Here is a 24,010-nt window from a genome sequence, read left to right on the forward strand (position 1 = left end):
AGATGAGAAACTGAGGCTGGGAGCGTTCAGATCCCTTCCCGAGGCCAGGCAGGCAGGAAGCCATGCACAGCTGCCTGGACCAGCATCACGGTCCCATTTCCAACAGAAGAGCTGCCCGTAGCCAGGTCACCGGCTCACTCCAGGGCGGGACCCAGAGTCAGCAGATGAAACAGGAGTCCCGGCAGGGCCCCAGGAGGACACCTCAGGCTGGTATCCCCCACCGCTGCCCGGGCTATCAACCTCCCTAAAGCAGCGGCAAGAAGAGAGCAGGGTCACGCGTGCTCGGGCCAGGCCCACCTGCCGTGGCGCTGGGCTGGGTCCTCCCTCAGCCCCGTACTGGCCTCACTTCCAGCCTTTGTCTTCCCGCCTCCCCTCTGCTCTGGGCTTCCTCCCCCACCTCCCTTGGGTCCCCATTGGTGCCCCAGTGCCAAAAAATTCAGGGCCCGAATCCTGAATACCTCGTCTCCAACCTCACGCTGGCCGCCCTGGCTGCACGTCACTACCCCGGGGCCCTGGCGGCCTCCATGCCTCTGTACAGGCTGTTCCTTCCACCCGGTGCCCTGTCCCCACTCCCCAACCTATGACATTTTGCCTGCTCTGAAGGACAAACCCGGCATCAGCACCCCTCCGTGCCGCCCATTCTCCATGAATGAGGCCGCACCATGGCCACCGCCGGACCCAGCTGCCCTGACACTCTTCCATCCCTCCCCCTCCCCCTCGCGTGTGTACACAGGGCCCCACTCAGCCAGTGCACCGGTCCCCAGCCCCCCCTAAGTGGCTCACATTCACCCCACCTCCCCACACCTGGCCTTGCCCGAGTGAGGACTCCCTGGGCCTCCCCGGCCCCCGTGCTGTCCCTCTCCATGGCTGTTCCACCCTTCCCAACACAGATCCCTCCGTGTCTCTTCGCTGCCCGACACCCTCTTCCAAAGAAGCCTGGCTGCCTTACGTGGGCAATCCCGGGCCCCCAACCTCCAGCCTGGCCTCTCCCTGTCGCTGACCGGATCCCAGGCTCCACGCGCACGCCTGTCCTAGGCTGTTTGGCCTAGAACCCCTTCCTCCGCACCGTCCCACCTCGCGAACTCCTGGCCAGCCTTTACCCGCACTGCAGGGCACCTCCAAGGCCCATGGGGAGCCTCTTTCCCAGGCGCCCCCGCTCTTGTCATTTCCCACCTCACGTGGTTAACCGTGTGCCTGCCCCTCCCCCTCTGGGTCTGGTGGGTGCTTGAAGGTGAAGGTCTCCCCATCCCTTCCGGTGCCGAGGGTCTCCCACCCCTCGTGAGTCACACACGCGTTCTAGCTGGGCTGGCGGCACGGGCATCCACCACCAAGGAGCCTTGTGGGCTGGTCACCCCCTGTCTGTGACCCCTGAGCCCACGGTCAGTCTGGAGATCCAGGGCAGCGCTGTTCCCCTTCTTCCCTGTTGTGTGCCGTCCCTGGCCACGTGGCGCCACAAACAAGCCGGTGCCACGCGTTGTTCCGTGTGGCGTTAATACAAACAGAGGATCCTTTTACACCTGAAAACCTGTAATTAAGCTCTCCTGTAAATGCCTGTTGACGAGGATGTGATTACGGCACGAGAGGAAAGCGTGGGAAGGTGGTTGGTTGACGCTGTGCCTTTCACCAAGGTGGCGGTCGGGGAGGAGAGGAGCCCGCCGTGCCCAGTGCTGCCCTCTGGGGTCAGCTGGGGACAGCGGCGTCCCCAAGATCGGGGGCCAACGGACAGGGGCGGAAGGGCAGGACAGGAGCCCAAGAGGGGGGAGTCGAGGTGGCTCCCACTCCCTGTCTCCCGTTGAGGATGGGGAGACTAAGGCCACGCCAGGGGCAGGGCTGGACTTCGCATCTGATGGCGGGAACCTTCTGGGCGCTGACCGGGTGGATCACCCCGGGGCCACCCCGCACCATCTTGGCCTTTACACGCGGCGCCGTGGTGGGGGCTGAGCTCCGCAGCCCGCTGGCCTGCCTCTGAGTCCGGCTCCAGTGAATAATGGCCACGTGATGCAGGGCAGGCCACTCTGGGACCCCGTCCTTCGGCTGGAAAAAGCAGCCTCCCACCAAATGACTGCCTGTGGTGACATTGGGAAGACAGCCTGGTCCGCAGGACCCCCCTGAACAAGTCTTCCCCACCAGTCTGATTTCTTCCAAAGGGACCCTGGAGGAGCCCTGGGAATGTTTGGTGAGTGAATGTATTTGCTGCCCTGTGGCTGGCATGGGGGTCAGAGTGGGGAGCAAATCACACAGGTCTGTGCCCTCACGGAACTTCTAGCTACTGACGGGGCAAGGCCTAACCCCCCAAAAATCGCACTCACACAGTCCAGTTGATGAGGGGAACAAAGGCAAGAGAAATGGAACATAAGTGAACTCTTACAGCTTGCGTGGCCTTCCTCAAGCAACTCAGGGCTGCCTGACTTCCTTAATGTTTTTGTTTTATTGAAGACTAAAGGTAACCGTATCTTAACAGCAGCTGGCCCCTCGAAGTCCTGAAAGCCTTGCTTTCAAATTCTTTAGAGACTTAATGCTACCCCTCACCCCTACTAACTTAAAAGCATATGATCAGTCAGTCCTCACAACCCCAGTGCAGCTCTTTCTGCCCACGGGTCCTGTCCCCGTGCGTTAATAAAATCGCCTTTGAAAACCGAGAATAAACTGAGGGTTGATGGGGGGGGGGGAGGGAGGGGAAAGTGGGTGATGGGCATCGAGGAGGGCACCTGCTGGGATGAGCCCTGGGTGTCGTATGGGAACCAATTTGACAATAAATTTCGTATCAAAAAAAAAAAGCCAAATGGGTTAAAGAAAAGCAAACAAACGAATAAATAAATAAAATCACCTTTTGGCACCAAAGACATCTCAAGAATCCTTTCGCAGCCGTCTGCTCAAGAATTCCATCACAGTCACAACAGTGGCCACGTGCCTGTGAAGGGGAATCATGCTGTGACAGTGTATATAACACAGGCTCCTCATTGGAAAGAATTCCCTGACTAGGCTCTGAGGCATGAGTAGGACCCAACTAGCCAGGGAAACAAGAGAGGCCGGGGAAGTGGATGGAAGTCTGCCAGGCAAGTGGCAACACATGCAAAGGCCCTGCGGCTGGAGAGAGGAAAGCCCCCATGAGGCTGCAGCATGGGGAGCTGAGAGGGTGGGCAGCCAGAGGGGAATAAGGAATGGGCAGGACTCAGCACACCTAGGGCCTGCAGATCATGCACAATGGGAAGCATTCAACATTTTAAACGGAGAGGGTATGCTTGGCTTTGCATTCTGAAGAATCCCTCTAGCTATGATATGGGGACGCTGGAGGAGATAAGGCTGGATATGAGGAGTCCAGCCTGCAAGCCATCAAGTGATCCAGGTGAGGGACAATGGTCATCTAGGCCAAGATGGTGACGGAGATAAATGAAGAACGGCCTCGGGAGAGGAAGTGGATAGAGTGGCCATGATCGTGGATGGAATATGGAGGGTGAGGAAGGAGGCGGCTCAGGGAGGACCCCCGCCTGTGCTGGAGCCCCGAGGCAGAACCTTCACTGAGACAAATGAACAAGTGAACCCGGGATCTGGCCCATGTCTGGGTCTTGCAGTGAGCTGTCACACATCCTTATCTGTCTGTATCATAATCTTGCAGGTGAGGAAACTGAGGCCAGGGCAGGACCCGGGCTCTCTGGACCTGCCCGCACCCAGCCCACCTCATGCCAACAGAGCTGGGAAGGCCTCATCCGTGGCAAGAGGTAAACACGTCTGGCCCCTAAGGCACACAGTCCTGGGCTTCTCAGAAGACGGGATGAGTAATTCTGATAATTGAATTTTTGAGTTAGACTTAAAATACAGCCAAGATTGAGGAGGCAATTTGGCAGGGTCGACAGCCCCCAGGCAGGTCTCCCTGCCTCCACGGTGCTGAGAGCTTATTAGCAAGATCACTCTTCCTCCCATCCACAGCCCTTTTATAAGTGCTGTGTCGAGGAATCCAATTGTGGGCCTCCAAGCTCCTCTCTGGTCACCCAGAGACGTGTTGTTGCAGGAAAGAGTGGGAATACTTTGGTTTGTAAGGTAGGAGAAAGGCTGCAATCTTTTTTTTTTTTTTTTAATAGCATTCTGGGAAGACAGGATAGTCCAGAGGACAGGATAGAGAACAGGTTGTAACAGGCTCGGGTTCAGATCCTGACTCCAACACTTACTGAGGGGACGATCTACCCAAGGGCACAGGGTAGTACAGGTTAATGAGACCATGCATAGCACAGTTACCGCTATCCAGGTGGGCACTGGCCTGGAAAGACCGGGATTACCATCCTGGCTCATGACAGGGAGGTGGACAGGTGAGCCGAGGTGGGGGCGAGGAGACTCCCGGGGGAGCTGGAAGCCCTGTGCCCCTCTCCCCCTCCTTCTCTCTCTGTATATTTAGCCCCTGCAGCTGCTTCTCTGGGAGCGCCTCATCTCACATGGTGATTAATTTCACCAACGGGAAATTGACACATCCTCCTGAATTCAGCTGCTGCAAACATGAACTCTCCAGGGACACGGGAGCTTTCTCCAAGATCCAAATTGTCCTTATTGCAGTTTGTTCTTGGCCTGAGTCCAGTCCAAACAAACCAGGCTGCTCCTGCACCCCCCAGAGGGGCCTTCACTAGCCCAAGGTTGGGAATATTTTACACGAATCTAAACTGGTTGTGCGGGGGAGGGGTGCAAAAATACAGTTTGCTTCCGGCTACTGCCTTCCTGGAAAGTTGTGGGTGACTAAGCCAATGGCCAGCTGGATTCCCAGGGCCCCCTCCTCCGTAGGCGGTGCTCCCAGGCATGCCTGGGTCTCCCAGCCAGATGGACCTGGGCTGTAGCAGCATCCAAGTGGAATCCTCTCAACCCTTCCAGCTCCCCACCCTTGCCAACGACCAAGTTCAGTGCCCAAGGGCTATGCAGTAACCATGTGCAAATATACCTACAACTTTCCCTGCAGGTACAGCTGAATCCAGCTCCCGCTTCCACACCTAGCCTAGGCTCTAACCACTCACTATACAGCTTACTCCCCACATCTCTCCCCCCCCTCCCACACACACACACTCGCATTTGGGCACAACCACCATGTGAACTTTAAGTACTGCTTCAAAAATCTGTTTTGAGATCAGCCACTGAGAATCGCTAAGAGTCGCTGATTTTTGGAAAAGGTCTCATTGTTCTGCGAGTTTCAGATTTTGGGGCTCACAACCTTAACCAGGTCTGGGCAGAAGGGGTGTGGCTATCTCATGGGCACGGAGACCAGCGGGGGAAGCCAAGCCCCCTGCGGCCTCCACCGAAGCACGCCAAGAGGCCTCGTGTGCAGATAGGGGCTTCCACTGAGGAATCTGTTCGTGTGGCTTCTGGAGGCAGGAGCTGCTCCATCATTTTCTGCCGGAATCTGCATTTCCACACTCTGGCAAGTATTAAAATAAGGCACATCTGTGCAAGTGGTCCTTATGAAGGAAGCTCAGATGACAGGAACCCAAGCAGAGTGGGTCTCGCCCCCACCCATTGACCCCTTATCCCCCTTACTTCATGGGAAACAAAGGTCCAGCGGTGGGGAGCCCAGGAGAGGCCGGCTCCCTGACCCCCCGCCCCTGCACCTCCACTCCCTATACCTGTAACTCACAGCATCAGTCACCTCAGATCATCCCCGTGTCCCAGGGGTTGCGGGAGCAGCAGTGAGGACGGTGTGGGGTTTGGCAGGACAGGAAGGATCAGGGCCCAGCTGCACCACTCACAAGCTAAGGGCCTCAGACAAGTCACACGGGGCCAGAGTGGGGCCTGGTAAACCTCCTTAGGGACTTGGGCTCGGAGCTGAGGGTACAACTGTTTCAGGGGGAGCGGCATCCAGGGTCTGATGGTGTCTTCTCTGAACACCTCAGGGTAGAAAAGGGATTCAGGTGTGGGTGGCAGGACTCAAGACGCCTGACAGGAGAGGAACTAAAAACGAGGATCCCATGGACAGGGAAAGAGGCAGAGGGACCGGAGGTTAGGACCTCCAAGAAGTCAGAGGAGGGGACGAGGGAGCGAGCAAGCTGACGGACAGGAAGCGATAGGTCAAGGACAAAGTGTCAGAGTAACTGCAGAAGACAAGTAAACAAGTAAACAAGTGTCGCCCAGACACTGAAGCCCCAAGAGTGATGGCCAGAACGGGCACAGAGGGAGACGGAGTCAGGATTCAGAACGCTCCCCACCCAGGCCCAGCGGATGCCCAGGCGGTGGCACAGAGGTGGGTGGGGGGCAGCGAGGCCACAGCTGAGCAGCAAGCGTCCTGGCAGAGCAGGGCCCCTCAGGGCTGCGGGGGCTTCTTCTGAAAAGGGGGCTGAGCCCTACCTTGTGCATTGCTCAGGGAAACCATGACGCTCAGGGCAAAGGCGAAGGCTGAACATAAGGGTCAGTGACAAGATTGTAGCAAAGCACCAGGCAGTGTTGTGGACAGGGGAATGGAAAGATCACCGTCATCTGGGGGACGCTGCAGTGACAAGTCCCCGTTCCGGGCCTCACCTTTGGATCTTTCCTACCCTGGGAATGCACCAGCTCCGGGGACAGCTCTAGGATGTGACCATGTACTGCCCAGCGTAGGCCAGATACAGGCACCAGTGCCCTGGCCACGCCGCATGGCATCGTTCATCCCTGGACACCTAAGTGACCTGGACAGAGAGCCTGTGAGGTATCTGAGGGCCGGGCCACTGCCGAGACCCTGGCCTGTCCCTCTGTGGAGTTGAGGGCCTGGGCTCTGGGGCTCTACACGCAATAACCGTATCACCAAGTTGAAACGAATCACTCACTGAGGATCTTCAAACCGCAGGCTGGGCTGAGCACTCGGCAAATCCATGGTGGACACGAAGCCCACCGCCGTGCACAGACACGAGGCCGCAGCTCGGGGTGGGGGGGTGGGGGGGCACACCCAGCGCCCAGAAGCTCGAGGCCCGTGAAAAGCCTCATTACTGAGCATCTGAACGCTGTTTGATAGCAGCCCTTCAACCAGCTTTAGGATAGAAAACATAAAGGGAAAAGTAGATTTCCTTCAGCCAGACAGTCCTTTGGTTTCCCCCTCAATAAATAGAAACCCCACTTGTAACAAAGACACAGCGTGAGCTCGGTGGGAACCACAGGCTTTATTGGCTGCAAGTTCTCCTCACGAGCCCGGTCGGCCGGGACTGGATGTTCCTGGGTGGGCACCCCCGGGCCTAAGCTAGGAAAAGGGAGGGAGAAAAGGAGAATTTTAGGTCCAGTGGAGGGTTTCTGAAGTTAAGATCCCTGACAGAGTTAAAGGCAAAATTGTTATTGTGAAACTACTTTCAAAGACATGCTGTTTGATCAGTAAATATTTATAGAACCAAATGGCAGTGAGATCATACTGTATTCATTCATTCATTCATTCATTCACTCAAGAAACGTCTATCAAACACCTACTATGTGCCAGGCACTGTTTGTGGTATTCGTCCCTCGTAAAAACAGCACACAAACTTAACGATTAGAACAACCACTGAAACCATGCCACGCTAAAATGAAACTTTTTATGTGCTACTGGCAGAAAAATAGAATCGTGGAGGACGTGTGTCCCAGTTCCACCTTCAACTTCATTTTTCCAAAGTAATTTCCTACCCTGCACCCACTCCCCATGCCCCAAATGGGCTTTCAGTAACAGAACTCAAAGGGGCATTACCTCCAGGTTTCCGCGGGCCTTCCGGAGGATTTTGTGGGTTACGACCACTGAGGAGAAAGAAAGAATAGGGATCGTTAGACACAGATGCCCAGGAAGACAGCGTAAAAGCCAGCTGCAGGGAGGAGGCTCCTGAACCCCAAATGGGTCAGACAGACACGTGGACAGGCCCGAGGCATCCAGACCCAGAGAGGGGTGTGGGAGGCTCCATCTGCCCCATCACACGGCCCAAGACCAAAGAATCCGTGGGGTACCGGAGACACCCCTTCACGTTCATGCTAGGCCACAACCTCACAGCGATACTGGCCCATGTTTTAGGTAACAAAACCAAGGCTCCACAAGGCTGGCGGGCGCCCAGGCACCCCGAAGCCTCACCTCTATGGGTCTGGGGGCCAATGGTGCAGGGCAGGGGAGAGGCCTGTGACTGGCTAGCCCCCACACGCTGTGGTTTCTCTGGGAAGGGGGTGTGCCCGACTCCAAGCAAACCCGTGTGCCAAAGCCCAAGGCAAGGGTCACGGGCAGTTCTGCAAAGTCAATTTTTACCCTTAGGGCGGGCTTCCCATCAGCCGAGGGAAAGCATGAACTCTGGGCATTTTTCCTCCTTGGACTCCCTTCAGCAGGTACAGGAACCCGACGAGGTTCCCCGGGTAGGACGATTTCAGAGGTCCCGCCGACCGGACGCTCTCAGCTGCGTGCAGGCAGATCGTCAGTGTGTCAGAACCCCAGGGAGGAAGGGGGGTGCAGCCAAATGTACAGGAAGGCCGCTTCCTCCCTCAATCCTTTTCTTGTCCAGCACAAACACCGGCAGCAAGGGGAATGCCGCCACGGAAGAGACTTCTGCCTTGATTGGGGTCCTTTCTAAACAGGCCTTGGCGAGGGTCACAGATTCCATTTACTCCCCGGAGGAGACAGAACCAAGGCTTCTGGAATTAGGGCTTTGGCCAATGGTGCCCAAGGATGAAACAGACTCCGCATCAACACACATACAGCCCAACTCCCCAGCGTCTCCTTCAGAACAGGAGCCACGTGGTGGCCTGGGGAAAATATTTATTTCTTGCCTTACAAAAAAATTTCCATCTGGGGGTAACAAAGTCTGTTTGCAATCTGTGTCGCTGGGGGGGGGGGGGGGGGTGGCGGAGGGAGATAACCGGCGTGGGCTTCGTTTTTAACCGGCCGACGTCGATTTCAGAGGTGCCCACTGTCTCTCTGTGCCCTCCCCCACCCCCAGGCTGCAGACCCCTCGACCTGGGTCCGGGCTCTGCTTTAGGAGGGTCCCAAATCCCTGGAAAGCAAGCGCAAATCTGTGTGCATCTGGATGTGTGCGTTTTTCTGCAGCGAGAACTCACAGCTCTCCTGAGACCGGCCAAGGGGCCTGTGACCCAGAAAAGATTCAGCCTCCCAGGTGTGGAGGTTAAACATCACACCGGAAGGGTACCGGAGTCCCAAAGCGCCACGCTCCCGGCGAGGAGCCAGGGCTCACCCGCCCCCAGCTGCAGGGGCCTCACGTCTGAACCGTACCGCTCACCTTGCAGAGCCCAAAATCCCTGCTGCAAGGAGCAGCCTGGGAAGACAGCGCAGTGACGAGCTCGTCCAAGCCCAGGCTGGCCCGGGGCTGAGGTGCGACTCGAACCCACGACTCTCCCACTCAGTACGGGGCTCTTCCCGCCTCACTGCTGGCAGGGAAGACACCGACCCGGGGGTCTAGCTCGCGAACTGTGACCTCAGCGAATACCCCCGACCCTGCGCAGCAGGCTCTCCTGCGTCAGAGGCCGTGAGGGAAGTGACACTTGTCCCTCCTCTCCCCTGCACGCTCCGGGACACGTGTCCGGCTTCGCTCCGGCACTGACCAGCCCCGGGCCCTGGTTCTCCCCAGTCACCAGGTGAGGGCAGGCAGGGGAGGGGACACTACGCCGACTTCCGCTTGGCCCCTCAGAGCCAGAAGCAGCCCCCGTGAGGCTGGCAGGGTTGGGGAAACGTCCAAGGACCCGACTCACTGGGATGAGGCACACAGCCCGGCCGGAGTCAGCCGCCCGCTGCGCGACCTTGGGCAACCCCTCACCCAGCTCTGAGCCGATCCCCGCTCGGGGCCAGGCCCTGGAGACACGGAGGTGGGTGATGCCATTTCAGCAGGGGAGGCGGTGTGCGACATTTGTGATTTTTTTGTATGAATGGTCTGCCACCTGCACACCCGGAATTCAGTCCGAGCCAACAGGAAAAGAAGAGGCAGAGAACTAGGGTCTGCTGAGCATCTGCTTTGTTCCCAGAGTACGATAAAGTTCAGGTATTATTACCATCCCACTTTACAGATAGGAAAACTGAGGTGCTTTTTACAAAGTTGTGATTAGAACCCAAGCCTGTCTGGTCAATCTGAGTCCTTTGGAATTACCGTCTCCCATTAGAAATGAGGAATCAGACGCTCGGGGAGTCATTCAGTCCAGGCGACACAGGACAGCCCTCATTAATGGCTGCATGTCGCTGAGGCAGGACCCCGAGGCTGGGTTCTGTCCTCTGGATCTACCACAGGCACTTACACCTTTGAACCTACTGCCCGCTTCCAAAACTTCCTCAGCAGCAGGTGCCCCGTGACCCTTCGGGGCTGCCCAGGAGGTTCTAACGCAGAGTCCTAACTGTCCCGGACTTGTCCCGTTCTCCTGCTGCCCTGGGGTCGGACCCAAATGCTCCACAGCCGCCTCACACGTGGCCACGACTGGCACTGTCCCCCACAGGCCCCGCCAGGGCTCCTTTTCTCTGAGTGACACGAACGTCTTCACTATCTGCCCACCATCCCCTCCCCTCCACAGCCCCGCCCCAGCCCTGCTGTCGTGGGGGGGGGGGCGGGGGGACTGCCACAGCCCCCACAGAGGTCTCTGCCTCCTGGCCCTTCCGCGCTCGGCCACAAGGACCTTCTAAGACATGATGAACACCAACAGCCCCTGGAGTCCATCCGCAGGCCCCTTGGGACCTGGTCCCTATTTATCTCTTTCAAGCGGTCTCTCAGGGCAAATCTCACAGGTCCCTCGCACCTCCTGTGTTCCCAAATACTTAGTTCCCACCCTCGAGGCCACCTGCCACAACCCTGTCCCTAACCCTTCTGTAACTCCTACTCAAGACCCAGTGAGTCCAGAGCCTCGAAGCTCCGAGGCTGCGGGGGAGGCACGCAGCGCCTTGCCCGGCAGCTAACTTCCGTGTCCCCCTCATCAGGCCAGAGCCCTGTGCTGGCAGGAACGGTGCCGTTCACCTCCGTCCCCAGAGCCCGGCACGGGGGCACGAGCGGGACGTTAGCGCTTGCTCCTCGACCGCGTCTCTTTCTTCCGCAGTTCGAACTCTGCCAGTCTCACGGAGTCCGTGTTCAGAACGTCCCGGGGGTGGCTAAGGAGAACCCCCACCCGACCACAATCTAGGTTCTGTGCTTCTCAGAAATGCCACAGAAACGTTGGCCTTTGGTGAGCGAGCAGCACGGGGCAGACTGACACCTCCGGAGGGAAGGTCCGCAGTGGGCGGCCCTCCCACAACAGGGAGGGTGACGGGCAGACCGCGAGGCCGGCCAGCGCTGTGACAGACACGAGGGGCGCCCCAGGGCTGCGGGTTCCCACGATCTCTGAAGCTCCTGGATCGGACGAGGACTGACGTTACAAATGTCATTTAGCCTCTCTGAGCCTGAGTGTGTGGATCTGCCTTGGGAAGCAGGCCTCACAACCATCCCCTCCCCTGGATCCACGCGGTGCGGCCGAGGCCCTCCTCCTCGCCTGCCCGGACCAGGGGAGCCGCGGTGACAGGTCCCTGCCCTACCCTGCGTGCCAGCCGCCCTGGGCCTGCCCTCTAAGGCCTTCACGCCGCAGTCCTGGTCCCAGCGGCCCCTCCAGCCTTGACCTGCCCCTCGCAGTCCTGCTCCAGCCACGTGAGCTGCTGTAGGTTTCTCACATATGCTTCTTGCCCCTCTGCACCGCTCCATCTGACCAACACCCGCTCCTTCTGGCAGACTCAGCTCAGGTGTCACTTTGTCCAAGAAGCCCAGCCTCCAGGACAGAAGGACGTCCTCCCCCACTCGCCTCTCAGGGTTCCCTAACACCCTACCCCACACACCTGTGTCCCCACCGAGATGACTGTCCCTGGCACCACGTGGCCTCGCCACTGAGGTCTGTTAAGTGCATTTATTTGTCTGTGCGGGTCAAAAAGGACGAAGTATGAAAGGAAACCCATAAATAGGAGGCATGAGGACACATGATCTGGGCTCCAAAGCAGGTGTCCGGGACTGGGGCTTTTTGTCCTCGGAGGCACAAAGTGGCTGGACGTGGCGGCCCGCCCCCCACCGCTCACTTACACTGGTCAAAGATGACTTTTTCCTGGCGCTTGCTCAGCTGCAAAAGCTTCACAGAGTTCTGCAACTTTTTTTCTTGTTCAAACAGCTTTTTGTGTAGTCTGGTGATCTCTGCCTTCATTTCTCCAGCCTCAGGAGAAAAGGAATTAGAAAAATGAACGAAGAGCACAAAACAGTGTATCACACAGGAGAGAATTAAAAGACACACAAAAAGAGGCGCGACCTTCCTGATGATGCTAGTTGAGGGAAAACTAGAATTCATGTTCTGCTGGTCAGATGGGCCAAGTCCAGGGACAGCCGGGGTGTGGGGCAGGCACTCTCATGGCCGAAGGCGCGGCCCGGGGGGGAATGCCCTGGCAAGATTTACCAAACCGTAAGACGCACTCGACCTGCTGACCCAGCAATTCTATACTTGGGCATCTGCTCCAATAAGTAACCACACAAGCACAGGAAGACGCCTACGTCCCAGGAGGTTCATCTCCACGCTCTTCACAGCAGGAGCCAGTGAACAACCTGCTTTGTTCCAACGGGGGTCTGGATGAGTAAATCGCGGGTCTTACAGACAATGGCATAACCGGGCGGCTGCTAAAAACGATGTTGTGGAACTCTACTTATTGACGTCGAAAGATGATCACAATTAGTGACAAAAAGAGCCCAGAACAGCTATTGTATGTCAGGCATTCCTGTTTCAGAAAACCGCATACATCTATCTATATCCGTACATGCGTATACGGAGATGTCTAAAAAACTGATGACGGAGAGACAACGTCAAAATGATTAACGGTGATTTAGCTCTGAGGGATGTGATTTAGAAGTTTTATTTTTCATTTTTTAAAATGCATCAGAATTGTGTGAGGTTCTGTTATGGTTTTTTACAAAAACTATAAAGCAAATTTTTTGATGGTACAAAAAAGAGAACATAAAAGCATTACGAGGAGAGTTTAATCCTTCGGACAGCTTCCATCTTTTAGAGGGGTGGGGAGAGTGCATGGGTAGCCAGAGTCCCCAGCTCTCCCGTGGAATGTGGACACCCCGGGGGCTCTCTCCACCGTCTCCAGGGAACTAGCTCACAGAGGTGAGGACCCTCCTCTCTCATAAGCCCCCCCCCCCACCACAGGCTACCCTCTGCTTCCGTGAAACACCTCTGCTCCCGAAAGGGCAGATGTTGGGCGGTCAGCTTACAAGGAACCACTTTACTTTGTTCCCAAACTTGTCTATAAGGCAATTGTACTTGCAATCGGTTACAGGATTTAATTAAGTATTAGTAAACCCATGAAATACACGCATGAGAACAGAGAACTATGAAAACATATGCCTCAGAAAAGACGTGATAAAGGCAAGTCACTAAAAACCACGTTTCTGGCAAATTAGGTGTGTGTGGGGTGGGGGGGGATCAACTCTGGAAGACGTGGGAGGATCGGAGTCTAGAAGAATTCTATATTCGAGTTGCCTTACAAGTGTCTGCGTTTTTTTCTTCATCTTAAAAAACAGAAACTGGAAGTGACAGACATACATTATGGATGTAGTTTATGAAAGAAGGAAGATGTGAAACCCTAATCAGCAGACCCGTATTCAAAGGAAAGGCCCCGGCCCTACATCAAAAGAATGCCAAATGAATGTACGTTGAACTGTTTTCAGTTAAATTACAGTGTTTAAGGTATGTATCATCTCTTGATTCCCTGCTTTAACCTACTTTCAAGATTCACCAATTGTGTCAGCTACAAGACTGTCAACGGTTCTTCCACAACAGACCCGAACTTAAACCTTCGGTTTTCTCTGATTCTCTTCCTCATGCTAAGAGCCCACAAAGATTTGTGTTCAGGTCATGGCTTCCTAGACCACACAACCTGGATAACCCCTGACCCATCCATCTGGAGTGAGACGCAAAGGAGATACACCTGCAGACAATGATTTATTTCCTCACCCCTGCCTGGCTAACCTCTAGTCCTCTTCCGAAAGTCACCTTGGGCAACACCTCCTCCAGGAAGCTTTCCTTGAGACTCCTCCCCACCCGGAGTCTAGGTTGGTTAGCGCTCCTTCGGGCACCCACTATGCCCAGCGCTCCCTCTATCACTGCCCATTTCATGTGAACCGTAACTGGTCATCCACTTGTTTGCTGCTTCACCCAAGACCCCATTCTTCCCTCTGACCACCAGCGCCTGGCACACAGTAGGTGCTGCGAGACCCTTTGCCAACTGGTGGGTTAATTTTCACCTGCTCTCCCCAAACGCCTTATTTATTTGAGAGAGAGAGAGCAAGCAGGGGAGAGGGGCAGAGGGGGAGAGAGAGAATCCTAAGCAGGCTCCACCACGCTCAGTGCAGAGCCGACAGGGCTCAATCCCATGACCCTGGGGTCGTGACCCTGAGCCGAAATCAGGGGTCGGATGCTCAACCGACTGAGCCACCCTGGCGCCCTGCACCTTATACATATTCTATCCAGCCTTTAAAACGAGCAATTTTAATTGTGTCTGTCTGCTGCTCCACTGAACTAAAATCTTCATTTTTACAGGATGAATTCACCACGGTAAACACACAACAGGGCTCGACCCGGCTTGGTCACTTCCAGCTGTGATGATGACAAAGCAAGAAGTTTCAGTTCCTCCTTCTGGAAGGTGGCAATAATAATACCTAGCTCTGGAGGCTCCCGGAAGGGATGGAAGGAGGTGCTGAGTGCATAGCAGGGTGCCCGACACCTGGGAGAGTTCAAAAGACCAACTCCTCCTCAGGGCCACAGAGCCCAGCTCAGGGCTGGGCCCCACGCCCCTCCCAGCACGAGTAGGCGGCCTGACTCCCGGAGCTGGCTTTGGTAGTGGTTGGTTTTTTCTTTTTTGTAATGAAAAATCTTAAACATTTACAAACGTCCTGAAACGGGATAATGGACCGCCAGGCACCCACCCAGCTTCGGCCATTATCAACTCACGGCCAAACCCCTTACGTCTCCGTCCCTGCCCATCTGCACCCTACAACTATTTTTAAATTCAATCCCAGGAGCTAATTACATTTCACAGCCATACAGTTGTTTGGTATATAGGTCCAGAAAAAAACCAAAATCTATAAAAAGAAAAACACAACATCATCACTACATCTCAAATAATGACAGAAATTGCTTAATATCACCACGTGTCAGGAGACACATTCCCCTGAGTGCATCGTAATTTTTTTTGAACAACTGGTCTGATTCCCCAGCATCCAAATAAACTCCATGTTCAGCACGTGACTATACGTCTCTTAAGTTCCTTTTAATCCAGTGGTTCCCAGGGCTACCAAGACGACCTGTAAAAGCAGACCTTCTGAGTCAGCAGGTTTGGGGTGAGGCCCCAAATTTCCCTTTCCAACAAGTTTTCAGACGACACTGATGCTGCTGTCCAGGGGGCCATATTTTGAGAACCGCCGTAAATCTGTTTTACTCCCTCTTTCCCCTCTTCTTCCCTACGATGAAAAGATGTCCGAGGCTCATAGTGTATGCTTCTGGCCCCAGACCTAGAATCAAGCCATTTCTCCAGGGAGTCCTCGTTCCCGTGAGTGGGGAAAGGTACTTAGAAACCATAATTCGGCGCTTGAGGTACTCACTGGTACTGGATTGGACATTTTTAAAACCTAAGCGTAAATGTTTTTAATCGGAAATCCATGAGTTCATGCTGATATTTTCAAATCAAGGATGGCAGGATTTTTATTTCTTCGATTTTTAAAAATTTATCTCTCTTCCCTGACAGTAAAAATCTTAATAAATTAGCTATTTGTTTGGTCCTCTAATAGAAATATGACAGTTTTAACTATCAGCACCAGATCATTATTAACAATCTCACTAGAAACAATCAAAAATGGTTTTTGCAGGTCCTTTTTAACCTCAGAGTAGTTCCATTAGGGATGCAGTCAAATTACCGTGTTCTAGGCTTGAAATGTTTCCTCTTTGCGTGGGTAATGCCTTCAACGATGTCTACGGGAAGGTCTGTTTCATTTTGCTATGAATTTTAAGAGATTGCTTCTATTCCCATTTTGATTTATTTTTAATTAAAACATTTACATAGTTTCAATGCCAAACCTGGCAAAACAAGGTCCATTCGGGAGAGAAATCTATGTTCTGTGCCCGTCCTTCCAACCTCTTCCTTCCCACCTCCCCAGGTAGCCTGTTTTCTTGTGATCGTTTATTGTTCCAGCTAATCAAAAATTTTCTAAACAAGTACGTGTATATGTCCGTATCTCTCCTCACAACTTTCTTAGATAAACAGATGAGTAGGATACACACTTTCCAGACTAGCCCTCGGGATGGCAGGGGGGTGGTATAGCACATGCAAAAGGCAAATTAATGACAGAGAAAACCTTAGGTCATAAAAAAAAAAAACCATTGGGGTTGCTGGCGACAACCTGGAAATCTGCTTTACACACATTTCACACTAAGAAAAAGGCACCGTATGAAACACAGGCAGGGGCAGAAAAGTGGCTCGAGGCAATTTAACACCACACAGGGGGTCTGTGTCCACGAGCCATCGTATTGGAGTGTCTCTAAGGTCCTTTTTCTGGCTCTCCAATTCTATGATGCTAAAGTGAGCATAATCAATTAGACGACAAACGTCTGGAAAGAAGGGTGAGTCATCACAAGCACTGGCCAGTCGCCGGACTAGCTGGCCGGTGGGAGAGATCAACGTGTCTATAATTTATATTTATACACACACATGAAATAAGAAGTGCGTTCCGTCTACTTAACAGACATTACTGTGTACTGAGGACAAAAACACTGCGCTGGGTTCCGTTCGGACACACTGTGCTTTATAAATCATACGGGCAAGTGCTAGGCTGCTAATATGAGAGAAAAACTATTCATTCAAACATATGAAAACAGCCATGGCCCCTCCTGGAAAACAGAGGAAACAGACATTAACTCTAACAACAAATATATAGTTTAATCAGGGCTGTGATGAAACAGAAGAGGATGCTACAACTGAGCAATCGGGGAGCCCTCTCTGACCTTGAGGTAACATTTTAAGCTGAGACCTGAGAGGTGAGAAGAAGCCAGCCAGCGAGTGGGAGCCGGTGGGCCAGGGTTGGGTGGGGGGGGCAGTCAGAGAATCTGTGCTATCAGGCCTACGGCGGGAAGAGCTTGGTGGGTGAGCAGAAAGCAAAGGCCAACATGGGTCTGGAGCCCAGCGGGCCCTCTCCCTCTCCATGGCCTCCGCCCCCGCTAGAACTGGGCAAAACACGATTTCCCCGCGAAATGGCCAGTTACCTGCTCCGCCAAGCTTCGTGCACCCACACTTCCTCCCCAGGATCCTGAGAGGGAAGCCTCGGGAGGGGCTCACGAGACCCTTCAGAGCAGAGAGCTGCTTCCCCGCTGCTCCCCTGCCATGACGGGGGTGGGGGACCCGAGCACCGTCAGAACGGGTGTAAGGAGGCAAGTACCGGCGTGGAACTCAAACTCCCCTCTGCCTGCCTGCTGGCCTCTGGCACAAAGTCACAGGTCAGGTAACTGAAGGGGAGCGAGTCTGTCAGACCGCCAAGCACCGTTCTGACTCTGCGTCATCTGCGGGCCCTTCCTCCCAGGGACGCTTCTCTCATGACCAGAGTGGCTGTTCGACCTGCTTCCCGCAGACTAAACCCCAGGGAGCGTCTGCTCTGCCGGACGCCCGGTCTGTGCCGTGAAAGATGGGGGTGAGGGCAGTGGTGGGAGCAACAGTTCTGAACTCAGTCACGTTCAAGTTACTGCAAAGTCAAGCTTTCAAGGGAAGTTTCAGTGGTTGCACGATAAATGATTTTCATTGGTTAAAAAAAAAACAACACCAAAAACCTTTCTTAGTAATAGAAGAGACTGGAGCAAGACCCACTAAAATATGATGCCAGAAGCATCAGACGGTCCGGAGAAAGGCACCTAAAATGAAAAGAGATTTAGAGTGGAAGGGAATGAGCTAGTCTAGGAGGACAAACTAGGACTTAAAACCTGTACAATAAAAGCACATCTTTTGGATTCTGATACTTGTGCCCTCAAAACCAGCTCTGTACCCTTGGTCGGGCCTCTCTCCCGCAGTCTCAGCTTCCTGTACAAGATGCAGACAGGATTTCCCTCAACCAAGACGTACCAGGAGTGGGCCTGCGGTCAGTCAGGAGCACAGGCCGGCCCAGCAGAGGCGCTGGGGGAGCAGGTAAGAACACGCCTGAGGCAGCCGGCACGGCACCTGGCGTGTCACTCTTGACAAACAAGGCGCCTTCCCCTCCCTCTGACTGTCCCCCAAACTGAGAGCACATCTGCCGCGAGCAAGGCTGTGTCCCCTCCTACCTGTTCACCCTGAAGCGAGCACCGGTCATTTGTGGGGAGCGAGACCCTCCAGAAGAGCGCCAGTAACCTCGCGGCCTCTTCGAGGATCAGCTTGGCCGTGCCCACGCCGGTGACAAACCCGCCCGGGGGCGCCGAGTGTGGACCCTGCGTGAGGGGGAGGGGCGGGGGATGAGAAGGGTGTTACAGGCAGTCTTGAAAAGGATTATGGACAAGCCGGCTTTAACGGGCAGTGTAAATCTCCAGGCCACGGGGTTTGCATCCACACGCTGAGCGAGGGCCTGGGGCCAGATGACACCAATTTATTGTTCTTCAAGACTGGTGAATTATAGATTATGAGAGAATTTCGGTGGTGATTTCAGCCCAATCAATAACCACGACTAATAACCACCTGCGTCAACCGTATTTACTAGGCCACGAAGAGGGTCCGCGGGAGGGCGGTTCGCGTGGCTCGGCACCATGGAGCCTCTCCAGAAGGCACAGGGTGCCGAGGGCAAGTGACGGGACACGAACGTTCCCGTCTCCAGCAGCCCCTGAGACACGGCCGTGTGCACACTGCCAACACCCAGTCGGGGCCGGCAAAGTCTCCCTCACCCTCTGCTGGTGGGGGCAAAGCCTACGTGGCAGGTGTCAAGGGCACGAGAAAGCAAAGAACACGAGTCAGAGAAGGGAAAAGACAATAAAGTTTAAGAAGAAAAGAAGTTAGGGGCGCCTGGGTGGCGCAGTCGGTTAAGCGTCCGACTTCAGCCAGGTCACGATCTCGCGGTCCGTGAGTTCGAGCCCCGCGTCGGGCTCTGGGCTGATGGCTCAGAGCCTGGAGCCTGTTTCCGATTCTGTGTCTCCCTCTCTCTCTGCCCCTCCCCCGTTCATGCTCTGTCTCTCTCTGTCCCAAAAATAAATAAACGTTGAAAAAAAAAAAATTTAAAAAAAAAGAAGAAAAGAAGTTAAAAGAGCACTGTGTTCACAAGTAATAAAATCAGTACAAGATAAAACGGCCTACTCTTTTTAGCTACTGAGTTGGCAAAAACAAAACAAAACAAAACAAAACAACAACAACCCACTTACAAATCAACTCACGCAACGAAGACGCAAGTGTAGTGGGTAGGATACTCTCACTTGTAAACGGGGATACGAGTGATACTTCCAGAAAGTAATGTATCAAGGGTGATCAGCAAGGTCTCTAAAGGGTTCACAACCCCTAAAGGGTTTAAAAGGATGTGCGCCACACCTTAACCAGGCGAAAGAGTACATAAACGGTGGTACATCCACGTGTTGGCTTCTTTGTCAGCCAAGAAAAGTCAAGTTCTAGAAAAATATTGAATGGGACAGGAAAATTGTTAGTATGTTAGCTGAAAGGCAAACCATGAAATTCATAGAAGTAGGAGTCAGTTGTTGTTTTTTTTTTAACGTTTATGTTTGAGACAGAGACAGAGCATGAACGGGGGAGGGTCAGAGAGAGAGGGAGACACAGAATCTGAAACAGGCTGCAGGTTCTGAGCGGTCAGCACAGAGCCCGACGCGGGGCTTGAACTCACAGACCGTGAGATCATGACCTGAGCGGAAGTCGGACGCTTAACCGACCAAGCCACCCAGGCGCCCCAGTAGGAGTCAGTTTTACTGAACTTCATGAATGAGCTAAAAGCGTGTGTGTGTATGTGTGTACCAAAATTTTTAGCGGAGTGCTTTGTGATGTTTTTACACTTTTCTACAGTTTCTAACCTTTTGTACACCAAAGATGATCAGAAAAGAACAATCATCTTACTAGTATTTACTACGTTCAACACCCATTCACCATGTGCATGCACACTGCACACCAGGCCCTGTGCTAGGTAGTAAATACACGATAATGAGCAAAAGAAATACTATCCCTGCTCTCCTGAAGCTTATTACCTAGTGAAATATAAAATACGGAATTGACTCCTACAATATAATAAAACAAAATGGCAAATCAGGTATCGGGAAGCACGGGGCCTCAGTAAGGACCTGAGAACAGGGACCAGAGATGTGACCCGTGGAAGCTTGGCAGTTGGGGGTCTGGCCGGGGAGGAAAAGAGAATCTGACCCCCGAGCCTTGGAGGAAGTGAATGAATAACTTTATGCCAAGCACCTGGCACGAGGTTCTTCAACAAGAGGTAACTTTACAGTGAGGAGGGTTCCGGGAGGACGAGGCAGGAAGGAGTGACCCCAGCGAAGAGACCTCACTAACACAGGTGACAAGCCACAACAAGTGCCCCCCACAGGACAGCCACCCGGTCTGGACCTGAGCTCTGAGCTTTGGCAGGCTACGTTTCCCGGACTCTCTTCCCAGGGCCTTCCCGAGAAGCTGTGCACCCTCGCCGTCTTAGGGCCCTCAGGCGGCCCTGGGCGTGTTGCTCTCAGTGAGTACCTCCTGGCCTCCAGCCGTCCGTCAGCTCACCTTTGTCTCCAGCTCCAGACCTGCAGGGTGGGGAGCCTCTTGGATCTGAAGGGCCATCTCGGCAAGGAGCTTCTGGCCCTGGCCAATCTGCTGGCACAGGGCCTCGAAGTCCCCAGTCAGGCCCAGGACGTGGCAGCCGCTGTCGTCGGCCCACAGGCGGTGGCCAGGGACCAGGTGGGACGCGCACGGCGTGCCGGTGACCGAAGTGCCACTGCTGCAGGAGAGGGAGTCCGTGTCATTTCCGGAGAGCGGCGGAGTCTCCGAAGCTACAACATGAGAGGGAAGATGTGAGATCTATTTGAGGCGGTATCCTGTGGTTCACCAACGCTGAAGCCAGGCGGGAGGCCGAAGAGAGGCCTTCAGACCCCAAGGCCACGAGGCACCGTGCAAGGGGAGGCCTGGCTCTGGGGCCTCTGTCTGCGGATTACCCCACGCTGGGCTTATTCGTCTCACGGGACAAGCTCGATTCAATTCAGCCAACACTTCTCAGGCACCCAATCTGCAGAGACCCCTGATCTGCACAGATGAATCAGGCCAGTGTCTGCACTCCGGGAGCCCGTGGTCTAATCAGACACCATGCGGGAGGTGTAACAGCACGATGACAGAGAGCCAGAGCGCAGAGGAGAAAATAATCAATTCTCTGTGCGGGAAGGGAGATCAGGAAAGGCTTCCTAGGAGAAGCAACAAGTGAGCGGGCTTCCACACGAAGCAAGATTACACTAAACAGAGGTAAAGCCTGTTGGTCTTTACCTTTGGATCAATAAAAGTCTAGACGAATAGCTCTGACTGGGGGCCTCCACAAAGGCATGTCACAGACCAGTCTGCACTCAGGACGAGTCTCAGGGAGGGAACGGGGCTTGCACTGGCAGAGAATGGGACAAAGGTGGTCTGGAAAAGGAGGAGCCACACCGCACCATCCCAGGGAGAGGAAAGGGCAGGCCCGTCTGCAGGACGGTGACCCCTCTGTCGGCAGCACGGATGCACAAGGACAGGGCTGGACGGGCCCAGTGAGGCTGGACCCTGGAGGGCCTTACAAGCTACACCAAGGCGGTGACACTTTTTCATCTAAGGCAACAAGGACCCAATGACGTTGCTAAGGTCGGTAACAGCTAGGAACAGATGAACTGGCTTAGAGGAGGAGATCACCAGCTAGACATGCTGAGAACGTGAAACCCCAAATCCTGGCAAGCACCCTCTTGATTAGACCAGGGACCCCCTTTGGTTCAACTTAAAAAGTCCTCCTGCCAAACCCAATCGTGCCACAGTTACCCAGCCTTCAGCTCCGCACCTGACCGTGGTGGCGCCACCAGGCGGGAGTCAAACAGGTCGCAGGAATTATCTCCAGGCATGGGGCACTTGTCAGCATCTACAAAATGCAAAAGAAGAGAAGGAAAATACACTGTCATGGGCGTTTGAGAAAGAACTGAATGAGAAAACAGTAAAGTACCAGCCACACAAGAGCATTCACTCCAATCTTCCTGGCATCCCCTCTGCAGGACCCAGGGACACAGAGTGAGCACACCCAGTCTCCCCTCTGGAAGGACCCTCCTGCCCAACAAGTGAACAGGCAGCTTCCCTTCCAGGTGGTCAGGGTAAGGGAGGGAAGCACAGGGGCTGTGGGCCCTGGGGAGGGAGAGGGAGGCAGGCAGGCAGAGGGATGAACAGATGCAAAGGCACAGGGGACTGAGCCACAGGACGCCTTCGGGGAGGATCAAGCAAGGGGTAGGCGGAGCCCAGGGCGCAAGGGAGGGCCCTGGTGGCAGCACGCAGCACGGTCAGAACAAAGAGGACGGTGGGGCCCCCTCGAGGGCATCAGGCAGGGCAAGGTCAAGCTGAGGGCCGTGTTCTGGACTGGAGCAGTGAGTCTGGAGGTTGCAGGAGCCACCCAAGCAAGAGAGAAGAGGCCCCAGAGTAGAGATTGGGAAGCGATGCACTGGAAACAGCATAAGGGGGCAAAGTCATTTAGATGGCGAGGTGGCCTGCCACTCTGTGAAATCTCGAGAGCACTTGTACACCTGAACCCCCAGTGGCACCGTGGGCAGGATGGCACCGTCATTCAGACCTGGTGGAGAAGGGACGACCGAGGGGCAGGGACAGCAGGTGATCCAGTCAGCACTACCCAGAGTGTGGAGGCACAGTGAGGACCGTGCCTAGTGTCCAGGCCTTCGGACGCCCCACCAGCCCCTCCCACCCAGCCGCCTCCAAGGGCGCACTTCGTTTCCAGGGCCAAGGAGCTGGCCCCTCAGAGGGATTGCTTTCTGCCCAAAACAGCCATCTTCAGAGCAGAACTTTGGAACAAGCACGCTTAAATACAATCCTGGAAAGTCTTTTGCAAAGGAAGAAAGGCCCGGCCGAAGGAAGAATTCCAACGCCCAGTCCAGGACACAGGAGCACTTGTGGCACTGGGACAGCACGGTGGATTCTCAACACATTCTCCCGGTCCTCTCGCGAGGCACACCTAGGCTGACCCCGGACCGGTTTCAGAAGCAGCAAATGCTGTTCAATGGCCACCTCCCTTCAGCTGCCCCAACTGTCCCTCCTGGGCAGCCCTGGTCCTGGATCGTTCTCCCTGCCCCAAAGTCCCCAGAGCACCCCCCTATCTCCTCAGTCCCATCTCCGCTAAGCCCGAAGAAGGGCCAGGAGAAGCCTACGTTTAAAACACAGACACCCACTACTGATATACATCCCACGCAAAAGGAGGCAACGTGGCTCCTTTCCAAGTCTTTTGAGATTCCACTAGTAGGATTTTATCCTAAGAATGCTGTTTAACAGCAAAAAGCATATTAACATCGACGTTTATTAAAGCTCCAAATCAGAGACCACTTTAATAATCACCGCGGTAACGGTTTCGTGACTGGCGATAATCTGAAAACAGTAATTAGGAAGCCCGTGTGAAAGACTGGGAACCATTCATGATGCAACACTGGGCAAAAACAAAGAAAGGCCGTAGAATGGCACAAAACCCAACGTGAACAATATAAATTCACACTGGCATGTGACTATCAAATGAAGAGAAATAACGCAAAGCAAAATATTATCATTCTGTAGAATCATGAAGGATTTTTCTTCACTTTTTTTTTTTTTCATATCGTCACATCATCTTCTGGTTAAAATTTTAAATTCTTTATCAAGGAGAAATCAATAAATCAATCACGGTAAGTTCTAAAGCACACTGGGTGCTCTTTAAGAGATTTTAATTTCTTTTTTTTAATTAAGGGCAATAAACAGAATTCCCAATCCCAGCAAAGACTAAGTCCAAACTTTTATACAATATTTTTGTATAAAGTATATTGACATTCCTTGTCCCACTGGATGTGCACACCCACGCTGCGGGTATTCGGGCGATGACCCCCGGACACCTGA

General features: G+C 54.1%; 1 protein-coding gene across 6 annotated transcripts in view; it reads right to left on the minus strand.

Moving 5' to 3' along the window:
• Positions 1-7,081: 7,081 nt before the first annotated feature.
• Positions 7,082-24,010, minus strand: part of CDK5RAP2 (CDK5 regulatory subunit associated protein 2) — a 172,390-nt gene continuing 155,461 nt past the window's right edge. For 5 of the 6 annotated variants that reach the window (XM_043566251.1, XM_043566256.1, XM_043566252.1 and 2 more), the window contains 6 exons: positions 21,936-22,013; positions 20,648-20,913; positions 18,235-18,378; positions 11,970-12,096; positions 7,652-7,698; positions 7,082-7,177 (listed from right to left, as the gene is read on the minus strand). In XM_043566251.1, the coding sequence (XP_043422186.1) occupies positions 7,121-7,177; positions 7,652-7,698; positions 11,970-12,096; positions 18,235-18,378; positions 20,648-20,913; positions 21,936-22,013 (719 nt within the window). In that variant the 3' untranslated portion in view covers positions 7,082-7,120. Of the gene's footprint in view, positions 7,178-7,651; positions 7,699-7,724; positions 8,337-11,969; positions 12,097-18,234; positions 18,379-20,647; positions 20,914-21,935; positions 22,014-24,010 lie in introns of those variants that run through there. The other variant, XM_043566255.1, reaches the window with a different exon arrangement.

The sequence above is a fragment of the Prionailurus bengalensis genome, chromosome D4, assembly GCF_016509475.1.
Source record: "Prionailurus bengalensis isolate Pbe53 chromosome D4, Fcat_Pben_1.1_paternal_pri, whole genome shotgun sequence".
In the NCBI taxonomy this organism is placed as follows: Eukaryota; Metazoa; Chordata; class Mammalia; order Carnivora; family Felidae; genus Prionailurus; species Prionailurus bengalensis.